This window comes from Protopterus annectens, chromosome 15.part0 (assembly GCF_019279795.1).
Source record: "Protopterus annectens isolate FY-2018-M chromosome 15.part0, PAN1.0, whole genome shotgun sequence".
In the NCBI taxonomy this organism is placed as follows: domain Eukaryota; kingdom Metazoa; phylum Chordata; order Ceratodontiformes; family Protopteridae; genus Protopterus; species Protopterus annectens.
Genome location: NC_056749.1, coordinates 587,816,705 through 587,844,563, shown reverse-complemented (window position 1 = coordinate 587,844,563; position 27,859 = coordinate 587,816,705). Strand labels below are relative to the sequence as shown.

The 27,859-nt window shown below is 41.8% G+C and overlaps 1 protein-coding gene across 1 annotated transcript in view; it reads left to right on the top strand.

Annotated features, from left to right (window-relative positions):
• The window catches only part of USP21 (ubiquitin specific peptidase 21), a 612,045-nt gene that overhangs the window by 137,259 nt on the left and 446,927 nt on the right, over window positions 1-27,859 (top strand). Inside the window, exon 4 of the mRNA XM_044057408.1 lies at window positions 23,427-23,538. Coding sequence (XP_043913343.1) covers window positions 23,427-23,538 — 112 coding nt within the window. The remainder of the gene's footprint in view (window positions 1-23,426; window positions 23,539-27,859) is intronic.

Genomic DNA, 27,859 nt, shown 5'->3' with positions numbered 1-27,859 from the left:
GAATATGGACATGCAAAGTGATTTGTTTATGGTCAGATCTAACCAGCGAGGGGTTGACCATTGTTGGGTTGTGGATCACCGGTTGCCCATGTCGGTGATGACCATGTCCAATATGTTCTCACCTCTGGTGGGAGTGTTGACCAGTTGATCCAGGGCGTTTGAGTTTATAAATTTTCGGAAATGTTGGGCAAGGTAGTTAGTACTTTAGTAGTTCTCCCAATTAATGTTTGGGTAATTGAAATCGCCCAATATTAGGGTGTTTGGTAGGACCTTTATATGTCTCAGTGTTTCCGAAAGTGCTGAATGGGGGTCCTGGGACATGGTGGGTTATCTGTAGCAAGCTACAATTTGAATTGCTATTGTAAAATAATGTCCATTTATGTAGTATAAATGCATAGTTATGCAAATCACAAATACTTATATAAACTAAGTGTTTTAAAACTGCATTCTAATATCAAGCTGCAAGTGTATTCACAGATAATTAAAAGAAAAATGCTAAATGTGAGCTCAGACCTTCCCAGGCTGAATGAATAGTTAACCGGAAATGTTTGGCAGATGAGGTAAAAAAACAAGTCTGATTGTGGCTTGAGTTTTTCTAAAACATTATTGTTATTAAAACATAATTAAGTGTTCACATGCAGCACTATTTGCTAATTGTAATACAATGGCTCAGTTGTGCATGCATGTCACTGATAATCTGTTTGCAGGTAATAGTTAAAAGTAAAAGACGTCAGTTACATAAAGTACAGTCAGCAGATGGGCTGTAGTATACATACAGTTCAGTTAAATTATGCAGGGGGGTACAAATAACTACTACTAGTAGACAGCAAAGGCAACAGAAAAAATATATTCTGTCATTGCAAATAGCCAAAAATTGCCAAATCACACAACGGTCCATAGTTTGTTAACCTAATAAAGCAAATGTATAACCAAAGTGTTGGGCTGGCACACATTCTAGTCTCACAGCATAAAGCAAATAAACAATATTGCAATACTACAGGCAGAGGGATACTTTCTCAGTTTTGCACTGACTGTATAAGCAGTACTGCAAAAGGGTCTAAAATAAAGCTTCAGGAAGGAAAACAATATCTCATTCCTTCTTGACAATACTCTTTTAGGGAGGAGGGGAAAACAGGTATTAGTGCATTAGTACTGGTACTGGTAAACATATTAAACCTGACAGGACAAGACATTTTACAAGTTGCTAATAGTTATTATGCTAGTTATTATTGTACTGTTTAGTATTAAATTGTATTTACAACATGTTAAAGTGCAAAGCTATGCAAGAGAGAGAGTAAAGATATCTAAAAATATGTGAAAAATTAAGACAATGTTGGTATGCAAAAGCATGAATGTTTCTAATTGCTGGGTATGTAGTTTAATACCATGCCTCTGATGGCAATTCCACTAGATACTTCTATAGAGACGCAAGAATTTTCCAAGATTTTGCTTGATGTTAATGTTACTAAATTTGTAAGATTAGATTAGACTAAATGTACTTTACAGTCTTTGTATGTACAAACACAGAAGAATTCAGTACAAATTAAATTTGTCTGGCAATGAATTGTATGTATTATAGTATTTTGTTATCTTCTACCTTCTTCACCCTTTTTTCATTACTTTTTAATCAACTTAATTATCTCCAACTTTTTTGGCTTCTGCTTTGCTGTGCATAAATATGTAATTTGTGTATACTTTATTATAGTTAAATAATTTCAGGTAATATATTTGTTAGTCATTTGTACTTTCATTATTATTTTTGTTCCAATTTATGTTCACCAACTTGTCTACTGTGAATCAGTTTCTCAATTTGAAAATGATTCTGATTACTGTTGTACGTGGAGCTTTTCTCCCTGGGCCTCTGCTGAAAAAGGACCTGTGTCCAGTCAAGACTTTCCTGGTAAACAAATGTAAAATAAATAAATCATAGTTGGTAATTTTTTCTCTCCTACCTACTATTACAAGTGCTGGTAAGCTTTCTTCTTCCATTCTTTTCTTCTCTTTTTTTTTTCTCCCTAAACAAAAAGTCTTTTTACTAGTTTTTTTCTTTAGTGAGTCCTTTTCTGCATTGGACCATTGATACCCGCTTCTCTGTCATGGCTGGCAAGCTGAGATTACTCAAAAAATGCATTTCTTGTGGGCATAAAATCCCTAACTCGGAAGCCTGCAAAGAGTACATATATTGCCTTGCAGCCTCCCATCTGGAGACTAATTGTAATATTTCTGCTATCTTCAACTTCAGGGTGTTAGCTGACAAACACAGCAGACCCATTTTGAATGGTCTTCCTCCTTCAACATCTTCTTCAGGGGCTCAAGCCCCCAGTAAAACGTCTAAACCTGCTCCTTTGGAGCATAGAAAGCACGCTCTGCTGAAGTCCCCTAGGACTTAATCAGAACTGCCTATTAAAATATAAGAATCATCTGATCTGATGTCCTCTGACCCGAAGGGTCGTTCTACAGATCTGAAATCCTGAGATCATAAAATTTCCAGTCCGATCATAATTTCAGCCAGTCCCATGGCTCGGTCATGGATCCCAAGTCCTCGGATCTGAAATCTGGTACTTCACCCAGTTAGAGAGCTCATTCTCCTGAGTTTGTTGTGGATCCGATCTGTCCTACTATACACTCTCCCATCATGTAAACTCCCAAAAAGCATTCCAAGCTCCAGTCTGCAACTTGCTGCAAGTCCTCCAGGAGTCTTACAGAAACGGATGTGGAGAGGATGATGTGAGGGTTCCTCAGAGCTCACATCTAGGTGTTGGATAATTTCAGCTCTGTCTCCTACTGGATCTGTGAGTCTCCTAACCAGTGCTTATACTGTACTATCTCCTTCTCTGGTCTGTCCTTTGGTTTCCAAGCCCCATGATCTGACAGCTCTGAGAGTTCTGGAATCGGATCCAAAGAAAATCGCTTCCTCGACTCTGACAGCATTGCTGACCAGTTACACTCCTATTCCTTCAGATCGGAACACATCCCGAAGTTGTAGCTGTGGTGTCAGATCCATAAGGCCAGGATCGACTCCAGTGTTATTGGATTCATCCTTCCCCCTCTGAGCTCAGGTGCAGGTGGCCTCAGCTTCTCTGAGTCTGTCTGCCTTCAAGGTTGTGGAAAAGGCTTTTTCTGTTTCTAGAGATCAGGTCTGTTATCTCTCAGATCCACTTACTCTTTTATTTGTTTTTTTTTTTTTTATTATTTAACATTTGTTTACTGGGAAAGTCTGACTTTGAAATAAGCCAATTTTCAGCGGAAGCCCAGGGAGAAACACTCCAGATGCATGTCTTTGTGATGTTGGAGGAAGCCCACAAATATGATGGGAGTACATGCAGACTCCACACAGGAGGCACCCCAGCTGAGAATCTAACTGGAGAACCTCTTGATGTGAGGCGACAATGCAACTGATGGCATCACTGCGCCATCCTCTTCTTTTCTCAGTTATGAGTCCATCAGGCCTGTTCCACAGGGGCAGCCAGTTCCAGCTAGGCTCCAGTCATTTCCCATAGAGGAACATCCCGTCTTTTCTGATACCTCCTGAGCATCCCTCAGAGGAAATTTCTCTGAAGAGAATATGCAAGAGGAGGTGCATAAATTCCTCGTTGGAATCTCTCACTGAGGATACTAATTTCGGGGAAGGGTGCCTCAGATCACCACCTGATGACATCTCCTTTGGAGACGTATTGAAGATCTGTAGGCAGAAAAGTGGTTGGTCTTCCAATAACCCTCCTCCAGAGGAATCCATGTTTTTGGAAGCTTGTGGTTCTGATCCATCTAAGTCTTGGGTTACCCCCGTGGCCGATGAGCTCATTGATTTAGTTTCTTGCTGGGCATGGAAGGAACTGGATTCTGTTGAGCCTGTACTGAGATGACCTAACAAATATTTAGCTCCCCCTAAAGATGGACTTCAGTGGAGCAAAGGAGTCCCAGTAGATGCTGAGATGGTAGTGGTGGCCAATAAAAAAAAAGAGCTAGCAGAACGGAGCTCTTCTGTCCACCCACCAAATGGAGAATCTAGGGTGCTGGACAGATTTGGAACGTGAATCTTTGCCTCAGCGACGTTTGCCTTGAAGTCTCTTGATTACCTGGCACATTGCACGAGACTACAGAAAGATTTGACCAAAGAACTATCAAATTCTCTGAGTCTGTCTGCAAAGGATTTCAAAAGATTATCTTCTCATTTGGCCACTCTCTTGTCTATTCCCAATGCATCCATGAGGTTGATCTCACACAGCTGAAGACAACCTCACAAACTGCCAATTCAGGTATTGCCATAAGGAGACATGCCTGGATGTGGGTATGCCACTTTGCAGAGCTTTTCAAGATGTCTTTCATTGACACTTTCTTTGATGTGTATCTTTATTGGGTACATTGGTGAGAAAAGTAAAGAACCCTGTCTACCGTGGGAATCTTGGGAGTCAAGTTTTCTACCCCTCAAAAACCTTCTGTAGAAATCAGAGAGGTGGTAAAATGTAGTTCTGCAAATCTCAGGGACCTTTCCAAGATTCATGTGGGGACAACTCCTCCAGAGGCAAAGGAGGCAGTTCTAATGGTACGTGTCACCCAAGAGGTAGAGAAGACCTGCAGAATCAGGGCTTACATGATTCCCTTTCCAGACAGACCTTTTCAGTACTCCTGAAGTGCTGCCTGACTGCTTGCCTGTGGTGGCAGCTGGGGGCTGATTGTCCTTTTTACCCAGGTGCCTGGGTTACTTTAACAAAAGATTCCTATGTACTAAAAGTGCTATTCAGAGGCCACTCCATACCATTTTTCTAACCCCAAACTACAAAAGAAAAAAGCTTCCCGATGTTTCACCCAGTCAGAGGAAGGTGGCAGCCCAAGAAATTTAAAAGCTGCTAGACAAGAGAGTCATCCAGGAGGTCCCACCAGACCAGATAGGATTCGGAACTTACTCATGCTTCTTTTTAGTGCCCAAAAAGACAGGAGAACAGAGACCAATTTTGGATCTGAACAAACTGAATCACTATGTGAAAAAGTCAAAGTTCTGAATAGTCATGATCCATCCATGCTGCCGTTTCTATGCAAGGTTTATTGGATGTGCTTGATAGAGCTTCAGGATGCATACTGTCACATCAAAATAGACAGGCATTCTCAAAGACACTTGCCGAGAACTAGTCACTACCAATTCAGAGCCCTGCTCTTTGGTCTCACCACAGCCCCCAAGGTGTTATCTAAATGTAGGGCAGTGGTAGCAGCTCACTTGAGACTCAAAGAATACTGAGCGTTTCCATATCTGAATGATTGACTCCTCACCACCCCCTCCATACATCTCCTTCAATAATCCAGAGACTATTTGCTCCTGATTTGTCACTCACTGGAAATAATCAATTATGCCAAGTCAAATTTGACACCAGTACAGAGCCTGGAATTTATTTCCTCACATCTGAGCATGACAATGCAAATTGTATCCTTGCCAACTCACCATATGGACGCACTCGAATTTCAGGTTCATCAGATTCTTTTTCATCCATCGCCACCAGCCAGATTAAATCTTCAAGCACTGGGGTCTGTGGCAACAGCAGTAGTACTTCTCCCTTTAGCTCAATACTATATGTGTGTCCTTTAATGGACTCTAGCTGTGCAGTGTTCTGTTCTTTGACAACCCCTGTCATTTCCAGTCAATTTTTCACCAATTTGCAAATGCCACATCCACTGGTGGATCCATTTTGATGGCATTTACTTAGGACAACCCTTTGTCTTTCCGCCCCTTTGGCTATGTTGACTGTGGCTGCTTCCCATTTGGGGTGGGAGTCATTACTTGGGAAGGACAGTCCAAGGCACTTGGTCCCCCATGAGACTATTTCCCATGTCAGTGTCTTGGAGATGAGAGCAGTCTTATTAGCGTTGCAAGCATTTCAAGATGTTTTTCCTCTGGGGACTATTGCAGTTCAGACCAATAACATGTCTGTAGTCTGGTACATAAACAGCGAGGAACCTAGTCTTGCCCTCCCTGCAGAGAGGCTATGAGAGAGTGGTAATGGGCAGTCTCCACCAACCCTTTCCAGCTGCAACTCACATTCTGGGGAAAAATAGTGTATTAACAGACAAAGTAAGCAGGTCCATTCTGATGCTTCATGAGTGGTGAAGGAAATTTTCCATCACTGGGGCCAACCTTTGCTGTGTCTTCTTTACCTTCACCCTCCCTGCAACACCAAGTGCAGCAGGAATTTTTGCTCTGATTCCCCCCTTGGGGGAGTCACCAAGATGCTCTAGTCCACGTTTGGCCACCCAGTGTCCTTTATGCTGTGCTTATCCTCCACTTCCTTTGATCCCCAAATTCCTGCAGAAATGTTTCGGTTGAAGAGCTGTCAGTCATCTTCTTTGCCCCTCGTAGGCCTTGACAGGTATGGTTCCCCTTCCTTTGGTCTCATCTTTATCCTCCCTGGATTCGGGACCATAGATATTTTCTCACACCCCACAAGGATGAGTCATCCCAGTATTCCAGTTCTCAAATGAACCGCATAGTTTCTCCAGTTCCAGTAATACAGCCCAGGCTTTCTTCCCCAGTGCATACCATTCTTTTATACTTGCAAAAAGACTCCACCAAGCAGGTGTAAAAAAAGTAAATGGAAAAGATTTTCCCTGTAGGTATTGAGAAATAATGTTGACCGATTAACTGCCCCGATCTCTGCTGCTGTTGATTTTTTGGCTGTTCCTTTCAATGCAGGAGCTAGTTTTTCAACAGCTAAACTACAGTTGGCAGCCATATCTAATTTTCATACAGGAGGTAAACATTTCTGTTTGGCTTCTTCCAAGTTTTGTAAAGCTTTTTGAAAGCCACTTTTCTCCTTAGACTCCCAGTAAAAGATTCTTCTCCTCCCTAGGAATTGACTGTGGGATCTACAAGGTTAGACGCAGAACCCCTTTGAACCTTCAGCAAAAAATGAGTTAAAATTCCAGTAAAGGAAAGCAGCCTTCTTAGTAGCGATTATTTCTGCGAAAAGAATTTCTGAATGCCAGGCTCTTTCATCACAGATTCCGTACATTTATCTTCTATAAAGACAGGGCAACCTTATTGGACAAACCTTTCCTTTTTACTGAAAGTAGTTTCTGAATCTAATATTAACCAATCCATTTATTTACCAATCTTCTTTCCAAGTTTTTCAAACAAAAGGGAATATATGTCACATGTCCTAGATGTGTATAGACAATTATGTTTATATCTGCACAGAACTAAAAAAAATCAAAAAAATCAGACCAGCTGTTTCTTACACAAAAAATCAGCTGGGTTATCCAGTTTCTAAAGTTACATTAGCTAAATGAATAACTGATGGCATTTCTTGGACCTATTCTCAAGAAGGCATTTCTCTACCAAGACCACGTAAAGCTCACTCAACTAGATCCATGGCCACTTCATCTGCCTTTTAGTCAGGAACTTCTGTTGATGAGGTTTGTGCAGGAGCCATATGGTTCAGTGCTCATACCTTTGTTACTCTTTACAAATCTGATCTAATGTCCAGGAACAGGACTGCCTTTGGCTCAGCGTTTCTCTGGAATATTCTTCCATGAGGGCCATCCAGGATTCATGTAGATGGGGATTGTTTGCCATTTAATGAGGAAAAATGAAAAGGACAACATCAGATTTAAAAGTTATGTACTTAACATAAGTAGGCATCCGTGTTGTCCATTTTCAGTATTCCTCAATTTTCCCCCCATCCATCCACCTTCCAAAAATCTTCTGGAGGAACCTGTTGGATTTCTTAGTGGAACTCCTAGTTCTAGGTTTGAGCCCATTCTTTGAACTATCCATTTAACTATTTTATGGGGATTTTATGGCAACAAACTAGATATTAAGAATAGACTAGGGCATTACAGGTAGAACGAGGAGCTCGAGAGTTAGATCCAGTGTCTGAAGTATGCGACCAAATTGAACGTGAGGATTGGATCCATAATCCATTCATTGAGGAAGAATGAAAATGAACATGGATGACTAGTTATGGTAAGTACGTAAATTAATTAGTAATGCCCTGCTATGCTCAGAGTCATCCTTGTGTGTCCCTGTGCTGTGGTCAGCATCTGTTCAATTCTGTCTACTACATAAGTCTCCCACGTTCTCTTTGGCTTCACTGATGCTTCTTATTAAATTCAGTCTCTTTCAAGCAATAATTGTCTATATGTACATTTCAGACATAGCTGTGAGTATGTTTATCCATTCTTAGTTGAGGTGGGTCTGTGCCTGACAAGAGTCATCAGTCTGTTGGGCTTGTCCCTTATTTCTTCCAGTCCTTAGGTCTTTGTCCACTGCCCACAGCCTGTTATACTCAATAGCTCTGTTGTTGTCTGGGTAGTTGGCAACTGGTACAGGTAATAATTTTTGAGAATGCTGCTTTTACGTCTTAATCTGTTTTCCACCCTGTCCCTACTTGTTGGTATCTCAGTTGTCTCCAGTCAATTTTTCATATCTACCCGTACCATAATGGCTTGTCATCTTTTGGTATGTTTTGTCTGAAACCTGAGATCACATTCCTATCTCACTTGCAAAAATTGTGAATCTCCTTTGTGTATACCCATTTAATTTATTCCCACTGTAGCTTTCATCTCCCTTAGATATTCTTCATGTTTCTCTGCTGCACTCATTACATTTGGGTTATCTGCTTGCTGGTAGCCCTCAGTTGGCCTGATTAACAAAGTCTTGGGTCCTGCATCGGTTGCTGTCCCTTCTTCCATGATGTCAGGTCGTCAGGGGTATGAAACATGCAGCTGACGCCATTGCATCAGTCTTTCTTGCCGTGCGTTGCCCGAAGCAGAAGCAGTTTGCAAGTGCCGGTCGACAGACTCCTAAAATTTTTGTTTTTGAGTTTCAGAACCAAAGTCTTCAATTAAAAGCCAAGTACCCTGTTGGGGTAACATTTTCTTGCTCTTAACCGATGTCAGTAAAAGTAAATAATTGCATTACTTGTGGAAGGCAAATACCTCATAAAGATTTTCATTCATACTATATTCCTTGCCTAGGCCCTGACCACGATGTACCTCGCTGTCAGTTTTGTGCCTTATTTAAACCACGAACTATCCGTCATCAGTATATTTACACTTCTAAATATTTTGGTGCTCGGTTCATTTATCCTGATATGTCTTCAGTCAGCCATCCGACTACCGATATTTGAAAAAAATGCAAAGATAGACAGAGACAGGCCGACTAGGTCCAAAGCTGCCGACAGTGCTTCTCCTTAGCACCAGTTCGCCAGTACTCAGTGAGGTGCTTTCACACCCCCTGATACCCGCTACTTCTGATTCGCAGGCCTCTACTGAGACCCATTCTGAGTCCAGTATGCCACGAGATGCTGTGGAACCTACGGATGTCTTTACCTTGGATGGTTCCGGAGCTGCTGTGCAGGCACCGGCTTCTGAGGGTGTATTCAGGCCTACTGACCTGCGTATTAAACCGACGCCATCTTCTTCTTCAAGGCCTAAATCTTTAACCATGCCTAAAAACTGACACCCAGACCTCATGGTCAGGCCTAAAAAACAGATAAGAATGGCTGAAGACCGTATTACTTTAGTCAGGGGATGCCAGCCTTCCCCCTACAAGAGACCTAGGACTGAGTTTGCTTATGATACTTCCGACCAGGATTCTGAATTTTCTGTTTCCTCTGATGACCAGGATTTACCTTTCTTTACCTATGAGGATTCTGATGTTGAGGACTCCATTCCCTCTGCCTCCTCCCCCCCCCCCCCCCCCCCCCCCAGAGGATTTCTCTTTTGGTCAAACCTTGCACACTCTCAGGGAGCATTTTCGTTGGGAAAGTCAGATTTCTCTGATTCTAAAAAGAGGCTTAGGGATTTCATACTCTATTTATGGAAATAAATGGGGTATTGAATTCACGATAACTTATGACACTAATCAGATTACCTTTCTAGATGTCTTAGTAACAAGAAATGTAGATCATATCATACATTAACAACAGAAATCTATCGTAAATATCCCCAATACAACTCCCTACTCAATGCCTCCAGCTTTCATCCCCCCCATATGTGCAGAAACATTCCAAAATCACAATTTCTTCGCCTGAGGAGGATTTGTTCAGAGGAAAGCACATTTACCACCTATGAATCAGATTTATCCACAAGGTTCCTTAACCGGGGATATAAAAAAGGTGATATCGTTCAAGGAAGATGGTATGCTACTAACACAAACAGGGAGAATCTACTACAATACAAGGAGCATAAACAGAAATCTAACTCACAAATTAGATTGGTTGCCACATATGGGAGAAATACAGACATCAACTGTGTGCAGAGCCACTGGAATATATTGCTAGCAGATAACAAACTTAGGGCAATATTGGATGACAGATGTCACTTTTCATATAGACGGGGTCGGAATATGGGTTCCTTTTTCAACCACTATAAACATATCAACAAGAATGTGAATTCATCTAAACAAATAACCTTACAGGGGGGCCCTCTATTGGCCTGTTTCCCATGTGGCCACTGTACACATTGCAATAATATGAGTAAAACAAAGGAATTTACTAGTTGGAACACTGGTGAAGTTTTTTCTATTAGATTCTTTGCAAATTGTCAATCAGACTGGTGATTTATTTGGCATCATGCAATTGTTCAGCATTTTATGTAGGACAAACTTCACGCTGTGTCAAATTTAGGATCTCTGAACATCTTAGTGATATTAGGACTTGTAAACCTACGAATGCACTGTTCAAACATACAATCAAATACCCAAATGCCAAGTTCATATTTACTGTGATTGATATTATACAAAGGAATACAGTTAATAAATCTGGTTGGCATGCAGTATTAAACAAAATGGAAAAGAAATGGATTATCAAATTAGGTGCACTTTTTTCCCCTGGGTTGAATGAATACATATAAAAATAAAAATGAATGTTTAAATGCATGCACTTCTGCTTTTGGACTGCAGCTGGCGCTGGACCTCTCTCCCTCTCTCTCTCTCTCTCTGTCTCTCTCTTTAAATATATATGTATATATATTATAGGACCGAAACCAGTATGTTTTTTTCCCCCTTCCTTTAATAAACGGATTTTGGTCCACTGTTTGCTGGCTCTACCATGTTTTTGTAATTCCTTGATGCCTTTGAGCCGTGCAGTAGCCGTACGTGCAGATTGCACTTATTTCGTACTCCTGCCCCAGCGCAGGCCTTTAGCCATACCTCCTGTCCTAGACATTGTTGATGATGCATTTGCAGAATTTAGCTTGGCCCCTGACTCTTTACCTCCTGCTCCCAGGAAACCTGATAGATATTACAGGGTCCCTGACTCTCACAAGTTCCTTTTCAAAAATCCTACTGCGGATCCTGAGACCATTTCACAGTGGCCCAAGAGCATTAAAGCTACTACTACCAAAAATCCTACCCCTTCTGATAATAGACTCCAGGGCGCTGGATAGATGGGGTAAGAAGGTATACACTTCTGCAACGTTGGCAATTAGGGCCTTAAACTGCCAGTTTCATATGTTGAAGTATCAGCAGCAATATTACCGGATTGCTTAAACCGAAAATGTTGTTTCCTGATTGTGCTGAAAATAAGGATTTACTGGATTTATTGCATTCAGCTGAACAGGTTGGAAAACGTACTTTGCAATGTGGTTTTGACTCTCTAGAGGCATCTTGCAGGGCTGCTGTAGCTAGCTGGGTAGGTACTTAGAAGGCATGCTTGGCTTAAGGAGCACTCCCTACCAGATCATGTTAAAGCAAAATTACTGGATGCTTCCCTAAACCAGCACCGCCTGTTTGGCAACAAGGCAGAAGAAGTTCTTAAAAAGTTGGAAGAAAAAGCTAAATATATGCAAACTGTTTTTTGTTTTTTTTTAGATTTAGTAGGCATTGGCCTTCCAAGAATTGGTCCTTTCCTGCCTTTTCCAGACCTTCTCAGTCCAAACCCAGATCCAGCAGAGCTCCCAGGCTGCAGTCCCAGGGTACGCACAGGACTAAGCAGTGGGGGGCCTCCACTTCCAAATCTGGGAGTAATAAGACTCCCCCCTATGGTAAAAACTGTCTCAGTAACGTCCTTTTAAAATTTCCAAGCACTTATCAAACTGACTGCCCCTTTGGGGGGAAAGATTGCTCTTCATGCAAAGAACTGGGAACTTATTACCCAGGACAAATGGGTTTTAAATATAGTGTCCCAGGGACACAGATTTCGCTTCCACACGTTGCAAACACCAAGCGGATGGTTAGACCTACCCCCAAATCAGTAGGCAGAGGCCCAAAAACAAGTACTTTATCAAGCATGGGGGCTATTCATTTGGTACCAGAAGAGGAAAAAGGGACAAGGTTTCTACTCAAGACTTTTCCTGGTACACAGAAAAGACAATTTATGACGTCCTATCCTGGACCTGTCTACTCTAAACACCTTTTTGGAGATTCCAAAATTCAAGATGCTGACTCTTCGCCAGTTGCTTCCTATGCTAGGCAAAGATGCCTGGTTGGCAACACTAGATTTAAAAGAAGCATACCTGCGCATCCCAATCAAGGGAGTCTTGCAGAAGATACCTATGCTTCAAAGCAGGCTACATGCACTATCAGTTCTCTGCACTGCCCTTTGGCTTATCTACTGCGCCCAGGGTATTCACAAGGTGCCTAGCTCCAGTTATTGCATTTTGCAGGCAAAGAAATATTCAAATATACCCATACCAGGACGAGTGTCTAATTCAGGCAGAAAGCCAGTACATACTTTTGAATCCTCTGGTCTTTGTACAAAGGGTTCTAACTTGTCTGGGGTACACCATAAACGAAAAGAAATCACACCTGGTACCGTGTCAACAAATTATATTCCTGGGAGCAAGCTTGAATACAACTTCCCAGATGGCTTTCCTCACGCCAGAAAAACAAATTAATTTGACAACCTACTTCAAACAAGTGGCCACAAAAACCCTGCTTATCTGCAAGACAAATACTGCAAGCCTTGGGGTTCATGGCCTCCTGCATTCTTCTAATTCCATATGCAAAACTGCATATGAGGAAACTACAGTGGTATCTAAAAAGCCTATGGTGTCAACATTCTCAGGCTCTAGAAGCAATGACTCCTATCTTACCTTGCCTACGCCTACAGTTCTTTGGTGGGCAGAGGCCTGCCACCAGAACAAGGGGCTACCTTTCACACCACCCCCTGCCACCCAAACCCTAACAGACGCATCAGACTATGCATGGGGTGGGGGCTCACCTGGCAGGGAAGTGCATTCAGGGCAAATGGAACCCAAGTCAAATGCACCTGCATAGGTTCATAGGTTGACACTAGGCTATCTGCCCTAGGGCATTTATAAGCCTAGCCAGAGTATGTTTGGCTTTTGCCACCCTTTTAGATTAGTTGACTGTGCTTCTGTATAGTAGGTCACAGAAGGTAGCCCTTTTAAGGTTTGTTTACTGTACCTCTGTCAAGCAGTGTCACAGAAGAGATCCCGGGGTAAACCTACGATCTCCCATCCATTCGTCAAGATTTCTCTTGAAGAGGGTCAGTGAGGGTCTCTGCCTGACATGGATTGGGATTTTGTTCCAGAGTGAGGGGAGCCTCTGGGATATGAATCTGTCCCTCCAGCATGTCCTATTTATTTCTGTGCTGAGGTACAGGTCCCTGGAGCGTGTAGCTCTAAGAGATTTAGATTTCCTGAGGTGAAGCATGTCCATTAGTTCTGGGTTGGACATGGCTTTATACGTCAGACACAGATCGCCTCTGAGTAGGCGGTACGCAACTGAGTAAAGCTGGAGTTTCTTTAGCCGAACTGCATAGGGCATCTGTTTGAGCCCCTTGATCCTCTTGGTGAGATACTTTTGGGGTCTTTCCAGTTGCTGAAGGTGTCAGGTAAGGTACATTCCAAACGGGGCATTGTACTCAATTATGGGCCTGATAAGTGATGAGTAGAGAGGCACAATGACCTCTCTTGATCTAGATGTGAACCCTCTCATGATAAGGTGGGCTATATAGAAGGTCTTTCTAACCACTTTGGCAACATGATTGTCAAAGGAGGGATTGCTATCTACTTGGGTCCCCAAGTCCCTAATTACTTCTTCCGTACTTAATGGATTGCCAGCTATGTGGTAATTTGTGGGCACTTTGTTTTTTCCTAAGGGGATGACTATGCACTTTTTGGCATTTAGCTTTAGGCCATGGCTCTGGCACCAGTTATCCGTCTCTGTGAGACCCTTTTGGAGGATGCTTGTGTCAGTCGGAGAGTCAATTATAACACCCAGTTTGCAGTCATCTGCGAACTTGGTCAGCCATAGTCCACCCGTGTCAGCCTGTACCTCGGAGAAATATATACCGAACAAGAAAGGTCTGAGGACTGAGCCTTGTGGGACACCACTTGTAACTGGTTTAGAGTCTGACATGGCACTTGCTATTCTGACCATGTGGGTTCTATCCCTGAGCCAGTTTGCAACCCATCTTGTGACATAGGGGTTGATATTTAAGCTGGTGAGCTTATTTATGATGCCCGAGTGAGGTATTGTGCCAAAGGCCTTTGCGAGGTCCAGGTAGGCTGTGTGGACTACCTTCCCTTCATCTATGGCTTTGGTAACTGTTTCAAAGAAGTCGACCAGGTTCAAGAGGCAAGATCTGCCCTTAACGAAGCCTAATTGGGTAGGATCCAGTGTCTGGAGGTTCCCAATGTCTTTGTTTATGATTTCCATGTTGATACGTTCCATAGCTTTGCAGATCAGGCTAGTCAGGCTTATAGGGCGATAATTTCTGGGGTCTGTTGTGGCACCACCTTTGTGGAGTGGGACCACTGTTGCTGTACACCATACCTTGGGAGCATAGGGTTTAGTTCTTCTTGGAGCTCGTGTAAGACGCAGCCCGGGACACCGTCTGGTCCCATTGATGCTGTGTTTTTAGCTTTGGAGAGGGCAGCTCTCACCTGTGCATCTGTGATCTCAGGAAGGCTACACTCTGTTGGGATAGACATTTGCTCTTTTGGGAGGGAAGGGGGGAGAAGTTTGCACTGAACCTTTCTGCCAGGATGTTGGCAATGTCTGTGGGTTCAGTGTATTTTTTGTCATTTTGCACTAACTCAGGGCATATCTGGGAGTTGCCTCCCAGGTTTCTGACATAACTAAAGAAGGTCTTATGATTATCTTTAGTGTCTTGTGCAATTTTTCTTTCAAACCTGGCCTTAGAAGATTTTGAAGGATCGTAGTTTCTTGCTAGTGCTGATCAGTGACGCCTTCCCTTTTTGGGATTTTGCTCTGTCATGTAGTAGCGTTCTCCTTCTGTTGTATAGCTTATTTATGGCCGGGGTCCACCAGACAGGTCTCCTGCCTTTGGAGGAGTGAGTCTTGGTTTTATTTGGGATAGCATGCTCCATGCATTCCTGTATTTTGGGCCATATTGTCCACTGGCCCGGGGGCTTTGAAGGATTCCACCTCAGTTTTGAGAAGTGTGAAGTTTGCTTTTGAGAATTTCTTCACCGTGGTTTCCTTGGCTAGGGGTGGGGACGGAATATGGATGTCCAGTGAGATTTGTTTATGGTCTGATCTTACCAATGAGGGGTATACCTCAGGTGTGGAACATAGAGACCCCATGTTGGTGATGACCAGATCCGGTATGTTTTCCCTCTTGTGGGAGTGGTGACCAGTTGTTCCATAGCATTTGAGTTTATGAATTCTAGGAACCGTTGGGCGAGGGTGTTTGGGCTTGAGTAGTTTTCCCAATCGATGTTTGGGTAGTTGAAGTCACCCAATATAATAGTGTTTGGAGAGACCTTCATATTCTCCAGTGTTCTGAGGAAAGCCGAGTGAGGTTCCTGTGTTTGGGAGGGTGGTTTGTAGCAGGCTACCAACTGAAAGGCAGTTTTGCCCACTGTTAGTTGCGCATGGATGGTCTCCGAAGCTTCGTGCAGTGCCACTAGCCTGGAGGTGTGGGTATTTGTGATAAATATGGATACTCCCCCTCCTTTTGTGGTTTGGTCTGAGTTTTGAGGCCGGAAAGCATGGTGTGAAGTATAGCCTGGTAGTGCTGGGGTGCTCTCGGGAGCCTTGTACTAGGTTTATGTTACTGCACACATATCGATATTCTCCATACTGAGGAGAGTCTCGAGTGCGTGCATCTTGAGGTTTAGACTTCTGGCATTGAGCAGCATTACCCTTAGTTTTTTTTTCTTTGTGTTGTCTATGGGGGTGGGTTTGTCTTTTGAGCCTTGCCTAAAAAAGGCACTATGGGGGGAGGCAAGAGCCTTAGCCAGTATTCGAAAACCCAGGGGTGACGGGTGCAAGCCGTCCCTAGCGAAGCAACGTGGCTTGTCGAGCATGTCATCCCAGGCTGACAGACAGTGGATCCCCTTTGAATGACACCAATACTTTAGCCAGTTGTTAAAATTGATCATTTTATCTTTATACTGTGGCAGCATTCTTGGTGAGGGTAAGATGCTACTCAAGGTCAGGGTCATACCGGCCTGGGAGGTACATCTCAGGTCATTCACACCAGCATGGACAATGACGGAGTCATACTTGTACTTGCTTTGGAGTGACCCGAGTGCTTGTGTTATGTGGCGGATCCTGGGACCTGACAGGCAGCTTACGGTGACTTTCTCCTTGTTCAGCCTGGTGAGTGGGACGTCAGTGTGTCTGACAATAGAGTCACCTAGTACAAGTGTATTAGGTGTGTTGTTTAGCCTTAAAGGCTGTGACTGTGTGGCACACTGACTTTGTGAGCTATGTGGATATTGTTTCGTGGTAGGTGTTGCTTGGATGTCTGCTTTGGAGGTCTCTGCTGCTTAGGCAGATTTTTATTTAGAGCCTCCGAGTATGTTTTTGTGTGTTTATGTGTTTGGTTTGCTGATGCGATAGGTCTATGTGAGACTGGATTTATGGTGTGTGTGGTTACCTTCTCCTCCTGACAGGCTGTGCCAGTACTGGGTTGAGAGAGCTTAGCGTCCAGTTTGGCTATATAGTTGCATCTCTCACATATATTTGAGCTTGTTGGGAGGAGGAGAGGGAGATCTGTATACATAAGGCAGTTGTAACATTGCCTCAAGATTCCCAGATTCACCAGCTGGACTGGAGAGTAAACTCGAAACTGACCTCTGGACATGCCTGAATAATATAGGGAACTACTTATTGACTGATCAGAAAGAACCAATAGGGAGCAAGTGCTTTGAAGGAGTATAAGAGGATGATGTGCTTTAGTTTGTGTTTACCTATGATTACTTATACGAGCAAGTGCAGGGCTTTAGAATGAGAATAGAGTACTTAATTTGAGATTTAGAGCAGTTCTAAGGGAAAAAGTGAAGAGTAGCCGGGAATAGTTTAAGCTTGTTTAAGTGGTGCTGCCCGACGCTGCTCTGTGCACAAGACCGCGCTAAAAGAGGGTTGAAGGGTTTTAAGAGATAGAGATCAAGGAGTTTAGAATTGATCCAAAATGGCCAATAAAACTACAGCTTCTAGGCAGTAACCACTCCTACAGGGACAGGCAGGCTGTTCAGTGTTAACCACTGCCGCTGGTGAACACAGAGGCTTCCCTTTAGTCCAAGCAAGCACTGGTCTCCAAGAAACTTACATACAGTTCAGAACAGCAAATCTGTAACTGAACTTTCTTAAATTTCAGAAAGTGGGGAAAAAAGCAAGATTTTTTTTTTTCTTTTTTGTTTTAGTTTAAAGGTAGCAGAGTTACACAAGTAGCAAAATAATCACAACAGTGCAATAAATGACCCCACACTTGAGTGCTAGGCCAAAGTCAGGTAAAATGCAGTTTTAAGAGAAAAAAACGATTTTAAATTAAATGCAACACAGGAAATGCAGTAAACAGGCTCTAGATGTGTTCTAAATACTGTTTCTAATACAGATATAAACTTTAGCAAGCTGGAAAACACCGAAACGTAGGCGGCAAAGCAGTAATTCTTAATAAAAAAGCAGAAGAAAATACTTAAAATCTCAAAAGTGGCTCCTTTCTCCTCTCCGCGTTTTCTCCCCTTGGTAGGTGCTCAGCAACAACTAACAAGCCTGGAAAGACATGTCAATCAAAAGAAATGTTAGCTGTACAGAATGCTCTGACAGCCTTCAAGGACAACTAATGGTAAAGACGGACAACACCACTCTTATGTAGTACATAAACAAGCAGGGGGGGTACACATTCTTACCCCATCTGCAGACTAGCCATGGCATTCTGGAACACACCCTTGAGCTACCAAGTGCATCTACAAGCTCAATTTCTGCCAGGAAAATTAAATACACTGGCAGACGGACTAAGCAGAAACCTCATGGACCCACACGAGTGGAAACTGGAACCAAGGATTTTCAAGATGTTGACAAGCAAATGGGGGAGCCCAGATGTAGACATGTTTGCCTCTCCCCAGAACTACCAATTGGACAAATTTTGCACAAGAACTCCCCACAACCAAGCCTGGAAAGTGGATGCTCTGTCCTTCAGATGGAAAAACCTATCAGTCTATGCCTCCCCCCCCCCGCCTCTGCTCTCCAAAGTACTACTAAATATCAAACAGGACAAACCAAGGATGATTTTGATTGCTCCAGACTGGCCCTGCCAACACTGGTACCCCCTCCTGCGCAGTGTGTCACTGTTATCCCCATGACACCTGCCTCAGACTCCTTCCCTGTTGTCTCTGCAGGAGAACCAGATTCTGCACCCTCAGCTTCTAACACTGAACCTAGCAGACTGGCTAATTACCTAATCTCTCCTTTTCCATCCCTCAGTAAACCTGTGATGGATATCATTTTAGAGGCAAGGAGGCCTAGTACTAGAAAATCTTATGCTGAAAAATGGAAAAGATTCTGTGCCTGGAACCAATCTCAAGGGGCACCCAGTTTACCTCAGATTTTACAATACTTAACCGAGATGCTTCACAAGGGCCTGTCTTTTTCCTCCAAAATCCACACCTCAGCCATTTCAGCTCATTATAACACAGAACCTCCCCTCTTCTCTCATCCACTGCTGAAGCAGTTCCTCAGAGGGGCCAACAATTTGAGACCACCCAGGAGAGCTCCCACCCCAGCCTGAGACCTTAACTTTGTTTTGGAGAAACTCACACTACCTCGTTTCAAGCCAGCTGCTACTGCAGACTTAAAATTTCTTTCTTGGAAAACCGCTTTCCTTTTAGCAATCACTTCAGCTAGAAGGGTAACTGAATTACAGGCCCTAATGGCAGTGGAGCCTTTCATCATCTTTCATGCGGGCAGGGCGTCCGTCAGAACCAATCCATCCTTCATGCCCAAGGTGGTGTCCAGTGTGGCTCTTAATCAGTCCATTCATTTGCCAACCTTCTTTCCCAATCCACAGAACAAAGGGGAACGGATACTGCATTCCTTAGATGTGCACAGACAACTTAGATTCTACTTGGACAGGACTAAACCTCAAAGGAAATCTGAACAACTGCTGGTGGCATTTGCTGCAGGGGAAGACTATTTCAAAGCAAACAATTTCTAAATGGATAGGCCATTGCATTCATTTCTGCTATAAGTACCATGGAAAACATATCCCACAGGGGATCAGACCTCACTCCACCAGGGCTGCATCTACATCTACAGCCTTTCTCAGAGGCGTCCCTACCAGGGACATCCTAGAAGCTGCTACCTGGAGTTCTGTATATACTTTCACCAACCATTATCATTTGCCAATTTTCTCTAAATCCAGAGCTGGCTTTGCCACTGCAGTCTTGCAGGGCCTTATAGCTGGTCCTAATGCTAAATTCCTCTTCCCAAGCATAGCTTTGGGAATCTACCCAAATGTAATGACTGCAACAGTGAAACACGAAGAACATTAGTACAGTTGTGTACACTTACCATAAATTTAGATGTTAGTGTATTCACTGTTGCATTCCTGATTACCCTCCCTCCAGCCCCCTAACTTCTTTTGGCTGTATCTCTACTTTCCTTTGCTATGCTTAAAAGCTTTTTGGTGTATTTGCTTTTTTGTTAGAGGTATATCATTGTACTTTTATATTTAATTGCTTCGCATTAGGGGGGCACCTGACATCTGGGGCAAGAAAAACTGATGTAATGGCGTCAGCTGCATGTTTTATACCCCTGACAACCTGACGTCATGGAAGAAGGGACAGCAACCGGCGCAGAACCCAAGACTTTGTTAATCAGGCCGACTAAGGGCTACCTGCAACCAGATAACCCAAATGACTGCAACAGTGAATACACTCAAACATCTACATTTATGGTAAGTGTACACAACTGTACTTTCCTGCCCTCCCCCACCTTACTTAACCTTCCCTTTCCATCTACAGATGTCCCACCCTCAGGCCCCCGTTTTACCTTTTTTTTGCTTCTTTATTGCCCCAGCTGCCTTGCAGTCATCAGTTCTCTCTTGGCTAGCCCACCCATTTGTTTCTCCATTACAGGGTGACAAGATTTGGATAAGAAGTGCCATCATGTAGGTAGCCATCAGGTGTGCTTTGAGACTGATTTCATTTTTCTGGCTACCCCACCTTGCACCCACCCACCCAAAGCAGCAGCCCCTGGACAAGATGTGTAGTGATATCAGCACTGCTGCTCTACTCACTTCTGCAAGGGAGTGATATCAACAGAACTGCACCACCCACCCACAGGAGGCATCAAATGCTGTTTCCCCAGTCTCTGCCAGCAAGTTTAAATTGTAGACCAACAAAGTCTGTAAATAATTGGATCATACATGTTTCAAGGGAAGCCTTACCACAATACCTCTGGGCTGGCTTTGTGGCATAAGTAACTAGGGTTTAGCCTGCAGTGTGTTAAATTAAAATATTTCTCATTAGTACAGCCTTTACCTTTATTTCTCCTTGTTGAATACACTGCATATTTAAAGCCTTCAGTAGTTGGTTCAGTATTTTGTTTCTGATGTTACTGGTCCTTACTTTTCATATCTTTAAACTGCATATATTGCATTTCATTTAAACTTACAGCATTTCTCATGGTTTGTGTATTTGTGTCTGAGTATAATATATAATATGCACTTGGGTGTATTACTTGTGACTGAATGATCATAATATCTACACTGTCTGAGGGATAGAAACAGGTCGATGACAGGTGGAAGACATCGAAAATTCCTGGGTATGGGGGATATTTTCTCTCCCAGGGGATTTTGCAGTCTTGAAGTTAGTGTATATAATAAGCAGGGGGGCTTGCCATCTTGCAAAAACACTTGCTGTCGGTTTAGTCCACTCTGGCGTAATACTTTGAGTATGCACAAAACGTGTCGACATTCCGATTTTTGACTTTAGTACATCAAAACCACAACACTGACATTGTGATAATTTAATTGTAAATTGCATATCCATATATGTTTGTATGTACACATGCACACACATACATATGGGTTACTTACCGTCCATTCTCTGAACACTTATTTCATTAAAAGGATGTCGTATAGGCATGGATATTCATATAGCAGTGTGTTTGAATGATGCAAATGTCAGATGTAGGATGACTGATTTGTGGAGGTGGGAGCGTGTATAAGTATTTGCAGATTAAGGTCAAGTGTTTGAGGTTTATGGTTAGTTAGGGTTAAGTTAAGGGTTAGATGTAGTGTGTAAATGTGTTACTGTGTATCTTGTATATTTTGATATGTGAACCTCCCCCCACCTTACTAATGCATGCTAACCTTAAACGCGCATCTAAAACCCAATCCTACACCTTACCTTTGAAAAAAGTTTCCATAACAGTGCCATTATTATATTATCTGTAGCTAGTGGTAGGTTTTAGGGATCACAAGGGAATTTGTGATATATCATGTTTTGATGTTTGTAAGTGTATGATAGTGCATTTATTTGATTTACTGAGTTCAGTCATTTCTGGTTCTATCATCCAGTACTTCACTCAATCTCTGTGTGTGGGTTTGTGTGTGTGTGTGTGTGTGTGTGTGTGTGTGTGTGTGTGTGTGTGTGTGTGTGTGTATATATATATATATATGTATTGAGTATATATATTTTTGATAATGTGTAGTTTATATAATGTGTGTATGTATGTACATATACACACTTGTAGATATATACACTTATGCATGTGTGTAATGTGTATATGCAGTGTGTATATATACATCTATAGAAGTAGATAATATATGTATTTATGTGTGTGTGTGTATATATATATATATATATATATATATGTGTGTGTATATATATATTTATATATATATGTATACACACGCACATTGAGAATTTATAGTAAATTCAATTTTACCTGTTTTATTAATCATATGCTTGTGTGTATATGTGTATTTTGTGTGTGTATATGTATATATGTGTGTGTGTGTGTATATATATATATATATATATATATATATATATATGTATATAAAATGTATATGTGTGTGTGTGTGTGTGTATATATATATATATATATATATATATATATATATATATATATATATATATATATATATATACGCGCACACACACACACACACACGCACAGTGAGTGAGAAGGAGAGAGAGTGGAAGTGACTGTGCATATTTGATGTAATCACACTCATTTGTATTCCTATCTACTCGTGCTTGAAAAATGTCAAGCTTTTGGCTAGTATAGCTACCTGTTGTTAAAATAAATACAACTGTAGTCACTTTGGCTACTGCCTTACTGTTTGCCCCTGGGACATATCTGAGGTATCTACTGGCTGGGGTGGGTACATGGGGTGTGGACCAGTAAAATGCAAAAATCTCAAACCACTTCTGATGGCTGCCTACATGATGAAGTTCTATGACTTCGTGTAATAGCTATTTCTGATTACTTTCTTTTATAGCGTTACATATTACTTAGCCTGCTGAGCTGATGCTGGGGTGACCTTTGTAAGTTACAGTCTACCATTCTGGTTTCTGGGGAGAGGTGAGTGTGCCAAGTATGGGTCTGCTGCAGCTTTGGTGGTGGGATGTTGCCCTTAGTTATAGCATCCTTTTCGTGTGTTGCATTCATTGTATGTGCATCTGTTAGAAGTCTGGCAATTTCCTAGCTTTTTCCTTACTAAAATAATTTTAAAATAGATGAGTTAGTGTTATTGTTATGGCTCCTTTATGTCATTCCAGGCTGGAGTGCATTTCTGTGTTATATGGTATGTGTAATTTATGAGCCGTTTGCATTACTTTGATGGTTTCCTTTTAGAAGCACCAGAACCTCTAGTATGAGTCTCAACACTTTGAAAATCAGCTCCAAGTCAAATGGAAAGATTAATGTGTTGTGAAACTCACCCCTCTCTTTTTGCAGAGAGGGCTGGCTCTGTGCTACTTAATGGAGGTTGAGGTTGAAGTAAAGTGGGGAGAGGGGAAACTTCCAGATACTGCAGTTTCAGCCTCAATGAGCAATACCCTTCATTCTCAGTTGTCTGAGAACTGCAGTTATAGTCACTCACCCTTCAGTACACACCCAGGTTTAATTAATTTGTACATTTGCTAGCACTGGCTTTCTTCTATTGAATATTATTTGTCAGCAGCATTAGCATAAAATGGCAAGACATGTTCAAAAGTTAATTGGACTCAAAAATAGTGATTTTTTTTGTCACATTTTCTTTTTTAAGCTTTTTCAGATGTACTGGCAGATTTGTGGCGTCCAGAATCTTCAGAACCTGCAAGCCCTGGAAAGTTCAAATGTGTGTTCCAGAAGTTCTTTCCATACTTTACAGGATACAGGTAAAATGTGAACCTGAAAAAGAAAAACATATGAAGAAGAGCAAATGTAATGTGAAATTTGGAGTATATGCATGAAACTGTGTCGGCAGACATGAGAAGAAAATTAAGAGAAAGCAAGATAAACGCAAAAGAAGTCTAGAATAACTAGGCTGCATAGTCAGACTAGTAGGGCTGGGGACTGAACTTTCAAAATAGGAGGAAGGAAGAAATAGGGCACACACTGACCATAAGATATGTAGAGATCGACAAAAGTGGTGGACAGTAGTAGGCTCATAGAAATGAGTAGAAATGTACATAATGTAAGTAACATCTGGGGGTGCAGATGTACAGAAGTGCCAGAGAGACTGTCGAAGAATGAGAAAAATTTTACAACTACTCGTATCATATTTCTGTATACCCGTGTATGTGGCACTATACTAGTTTTCACTGAGTTTCAGGAATACTCGCATTTGAAACGGGAACTTTATTTTGTTCAGAATATTGTATTTGCACTGAATAATTTTGCAAATTGAGCTTTGAGATACTAAGTGCAGGAACGTTTGGCAGTTTGCTTCTTCAAGTCGCTACGTAACATTAGCGTGGTAGTGGCAGGATACATTGGCCTTGCCCCTCCCCCTCTTTGCGAATGGTAAGTTGATGAGCTTTACTCCCGGCAGGAACACTTTTTTGTGAGTATAGTTGAGTTTTAGGAGGTTGTGTTTTCTTATCTGTGAACGAAGAACTGGTTTGTGATCCATGTCTTGATCATTTAAAGAGGAAGAGACTCCGATCATGTCTCAGTTATTCATAGAGGAAGAGTGTAAGGTTAATCATAGGAACTCCCTTTACAAGTGCATGTAACTTTCATCCTCCTCGTCCACCCTTTGTCCACTTGGGTTTCTTCATGGAGGTGTTGATTTCTAACAGCTATTCCCACAGATAGCTAAGCACTGATCAGAAGAAGGTAATTCCTTTCAAAAGTGGAAAAAAGTATCTTGACTAAAAGAAAAGGGGTGTAGCCCCTTTAATGCTGTCTTAAATGCCTATGGGTTTTCTGCACCATCCATTCTCTGGCAAGTTAATGTAAACATTGTTGGAAAGCACTTTGGTCCCTTCAGTTTCTTTCCTAAGCCCTCTCCCCTGTCCTTGTTCATACTGACCCTTCCCCTTTCACATCTCTTCAGTGATTCTTTACATCCATCGCATGTCCCTTTTGGCTTTTATAATCTTTAGCAATTACAAAGACATGCATCTGAAACATCTCTCCCCAGGCCTTCGCTGAAAATTGGCTTTGTTCCAAGTTGGACTTTCCCAGTAAACAAATAATAAATAAGTATTGGTAAGTGCTCAAGTTTCTGCTTTCATTTGGACTTTTTAGCATCTTAATTTCTGTTTTTGTGTGGCATCCAGCAGCACATGCCCTACTCAAATGTGGGCTACCAGGGACTCAGTAAAGTGTTCACATTAATACTTTGTTTCTGGTGTATATCCCTTTGAAAGTGCAAAATAGCATTGTGGTCACTGTTGTCATGACAGTCTCGTCAGAACCTGGTCATTTCAGAATGTGACCCCCCATCACAGCTGAGGATCTACTTCGGTGGAAAAGAAAGGTTTGTAGTTATATTCATCAAAGCATTCTGGAAATGTCTGTGAAAGGATGTTACCATTGTGTCGTACAAAAACACAGTTGTATGGTATATCAGGAGTATAATGTGAAAGCTTTTGATGGTGTATTCTTCTACCACTCATTTTAGGATTCTTAATTGTCAAGTATACATGTTAGTTTTTGCTTGCTTCTTTTGAAAATATGAAGAACATTACTCTCACTTTTCCTTCTTCAGAAGGCAAATCTTCTTTAAATACTCTTTATGGCTTCTGTCTCTCATGTAACCGTATGTTCTTTGAAGTCTATGTAGGACTCACTTGATGTCTCTTCCAGAGCTGCAACTGCTTGGTTTGTTATGAGAAAGTTTGCATGGTCACGACCTCAGAATTTGCTTGAAGATGTTGAAACTGACATTTTGAATTCTCCCTTTTATAGGGAGGTTGTATTTAGACTATTTGCTGCTGGAGTGCTGAAACAAATGTGATTATAAATGGCAATTGATTCAAGGGGTGAAACTGAGTTTCAATCTTCCTTCTCCAAGTTTGTTAAACGTTTCATCCCTAGGATCCTTTATAAAAATATGTAGTAAGACTCTGCAAACATCTTGCAAGCAGACATTCATAAAAACATTTGCAAAGACACTAAGGGAGTGAGCCTTCCTGAAACAAGGTCAGTCCAATACGGCTGAATAATTATCTACAAATTGTAACCCCTCCTCTTCCCACCCTAGAAGTCCTTTAAGTCTTACCCAAAGTCTGACTCTCCATTTTGATCTGTCTCTGGGAACAGATTATCTCAGACAAATGCGTTTTGAGAATGATGCATCAGTGATACAGATGGCAGTGAGACTCCTTCCTTTTCAGGGTATTCCTGCTCATTCAGTAGATTAGATTTTCTTCTTTTCTCCTGTGTCATTCAACATCTACTCACTCAGGGGATAATCGAACCTGTTCTTTCATTGAATGAGAAAGTTTTTTATTCAAGAATGTTTTGGTATCAAGGAAAGAAGCCGCATGGAGACCAGTCTTAGATTTTTCTTTTCTCAATATGTTTGTGAAAGTCTAAAGTTCCAAATACTTTCCCTTCACATTTTGTTTAACCTTTTATTCCCCCTTTCAGTTTTTGAAAACTCTAGATTTAAGCGATACTTACATTCCCGTAGCTACTGTTTTCAAATGCTTTTAAAGTTTACTTTGTCTGGATTATACTTTCAGTTCTCTGTATTACCCTTTGGGTTATCCACTGGTCCGAGGGTGTTCACAAAGTATCTACCTCCAGTGATAGCCTATTTGCAGACCACAAGATATTAATTTTTTTTTAATTTAGACAACCTTTTTATCTTTGCATAGTCTTTCTCAGAGTCAGGAATCTCTCACCTGGATAATAGAGCTCCTTCTCAGATTTGTTTTCCAGGAGAAGATTCAAAAGTCTTGTTGGAATCCCACCCACATGATTGTATTCCTGGGGTGTTTCCTGTATACCTAAGTTCAAAAAGATTCCTGTTTTTTAGTTTTTCCACTCAGTCCAGGACTTCAGCAAGGGAATTTCTCGGGACAGTAAGAGTCTTGGCATATGTGATTCTTATGATTCCTCCAACCAGACTCCACATGAGAAAAATTCAGTGGTGCATAAATTCTGTATGAACCCAACATCAACACCCCCCCTGACTTTTTTGTACTTATAAAAAGAGAACTGCTTTGGTGGAGAGACCAGTTCTGTTTAAATCCAGGTCTCCCATTTTTCTTTCGAGCTGCAGTCTATAACAGAGGCATCAGATTTTCCTTGCAAGGATGCGTCGTGGGTGGTGGGGATTGCAGGGTCTGGTTAGCAAAAAAGGTGACAAAAATGCACAAAAAATGAGGAGGTTTTGGCAGTTATAAATGTAACTGAGTCAATTATCTGTGGTCCCCATAACCTCTCCAATTGAGTACAGATGACAGCATAGTGAATGCGGTACATAAAGGGGGAATCCAGATAATGCTTTGTCTGCATATTAGCAGTTGTTGCTTTGGATATACCAGTTCAGCATAATTTCACGCTGTAGGCATCCTGTATTCCATCAGATCAAAATATTGTGCAGAACCCTCTCATATGGAAATTGAAATAGGGGAGGTCTTCCATGATTTGATCCAGCTGTGGGGAAGATTTCAGTTAGATCTTTTTGCCTCCATTTGCAACAAACATTTGGCAAAATTCTTTTCCAGGATTCCCTCTAAGGAGGGCCACAAAACAGAAGCATTCTCATTTTCTTGGATGGAAATATTCCTATATGCCTTTCCACTGATATTCTGGATTATACTGAAGATTCAGAAGGAATCTGCAAAGTTAATTGTGGTCGCTCCGTTCAGGTCCAGGCAACAGTGGTTCTCACTTCTTTTTGAAATGACCAAGGGCAGTTACTCCAAGCTACCTCAGACTGGGCCTACTTTCATAAGATAGGATACACCTGCACTTGAAACAACTTCAACTAACCGGTTGGATAGTAGAATACTAATACCTTTTAAGGCAATTATTTTCTGAGGGCATGCAGCAGGTAGTAAGAGACAAAAGGAATCTTTCACTGGAAAATCCTATATTAGCAAATGGAAATTATTTTCTAGGTGGTGACGAAATCAGAACTAAGACCCTCTTAATGCTGCTATTTCTCTTGATCTTTAATACTTGTCTGAGTTATTGTCCTCTATTTTTTCTTACTGCTCAATCAAGGTTCATTTGTTGGCCATTTTAACATGTCTA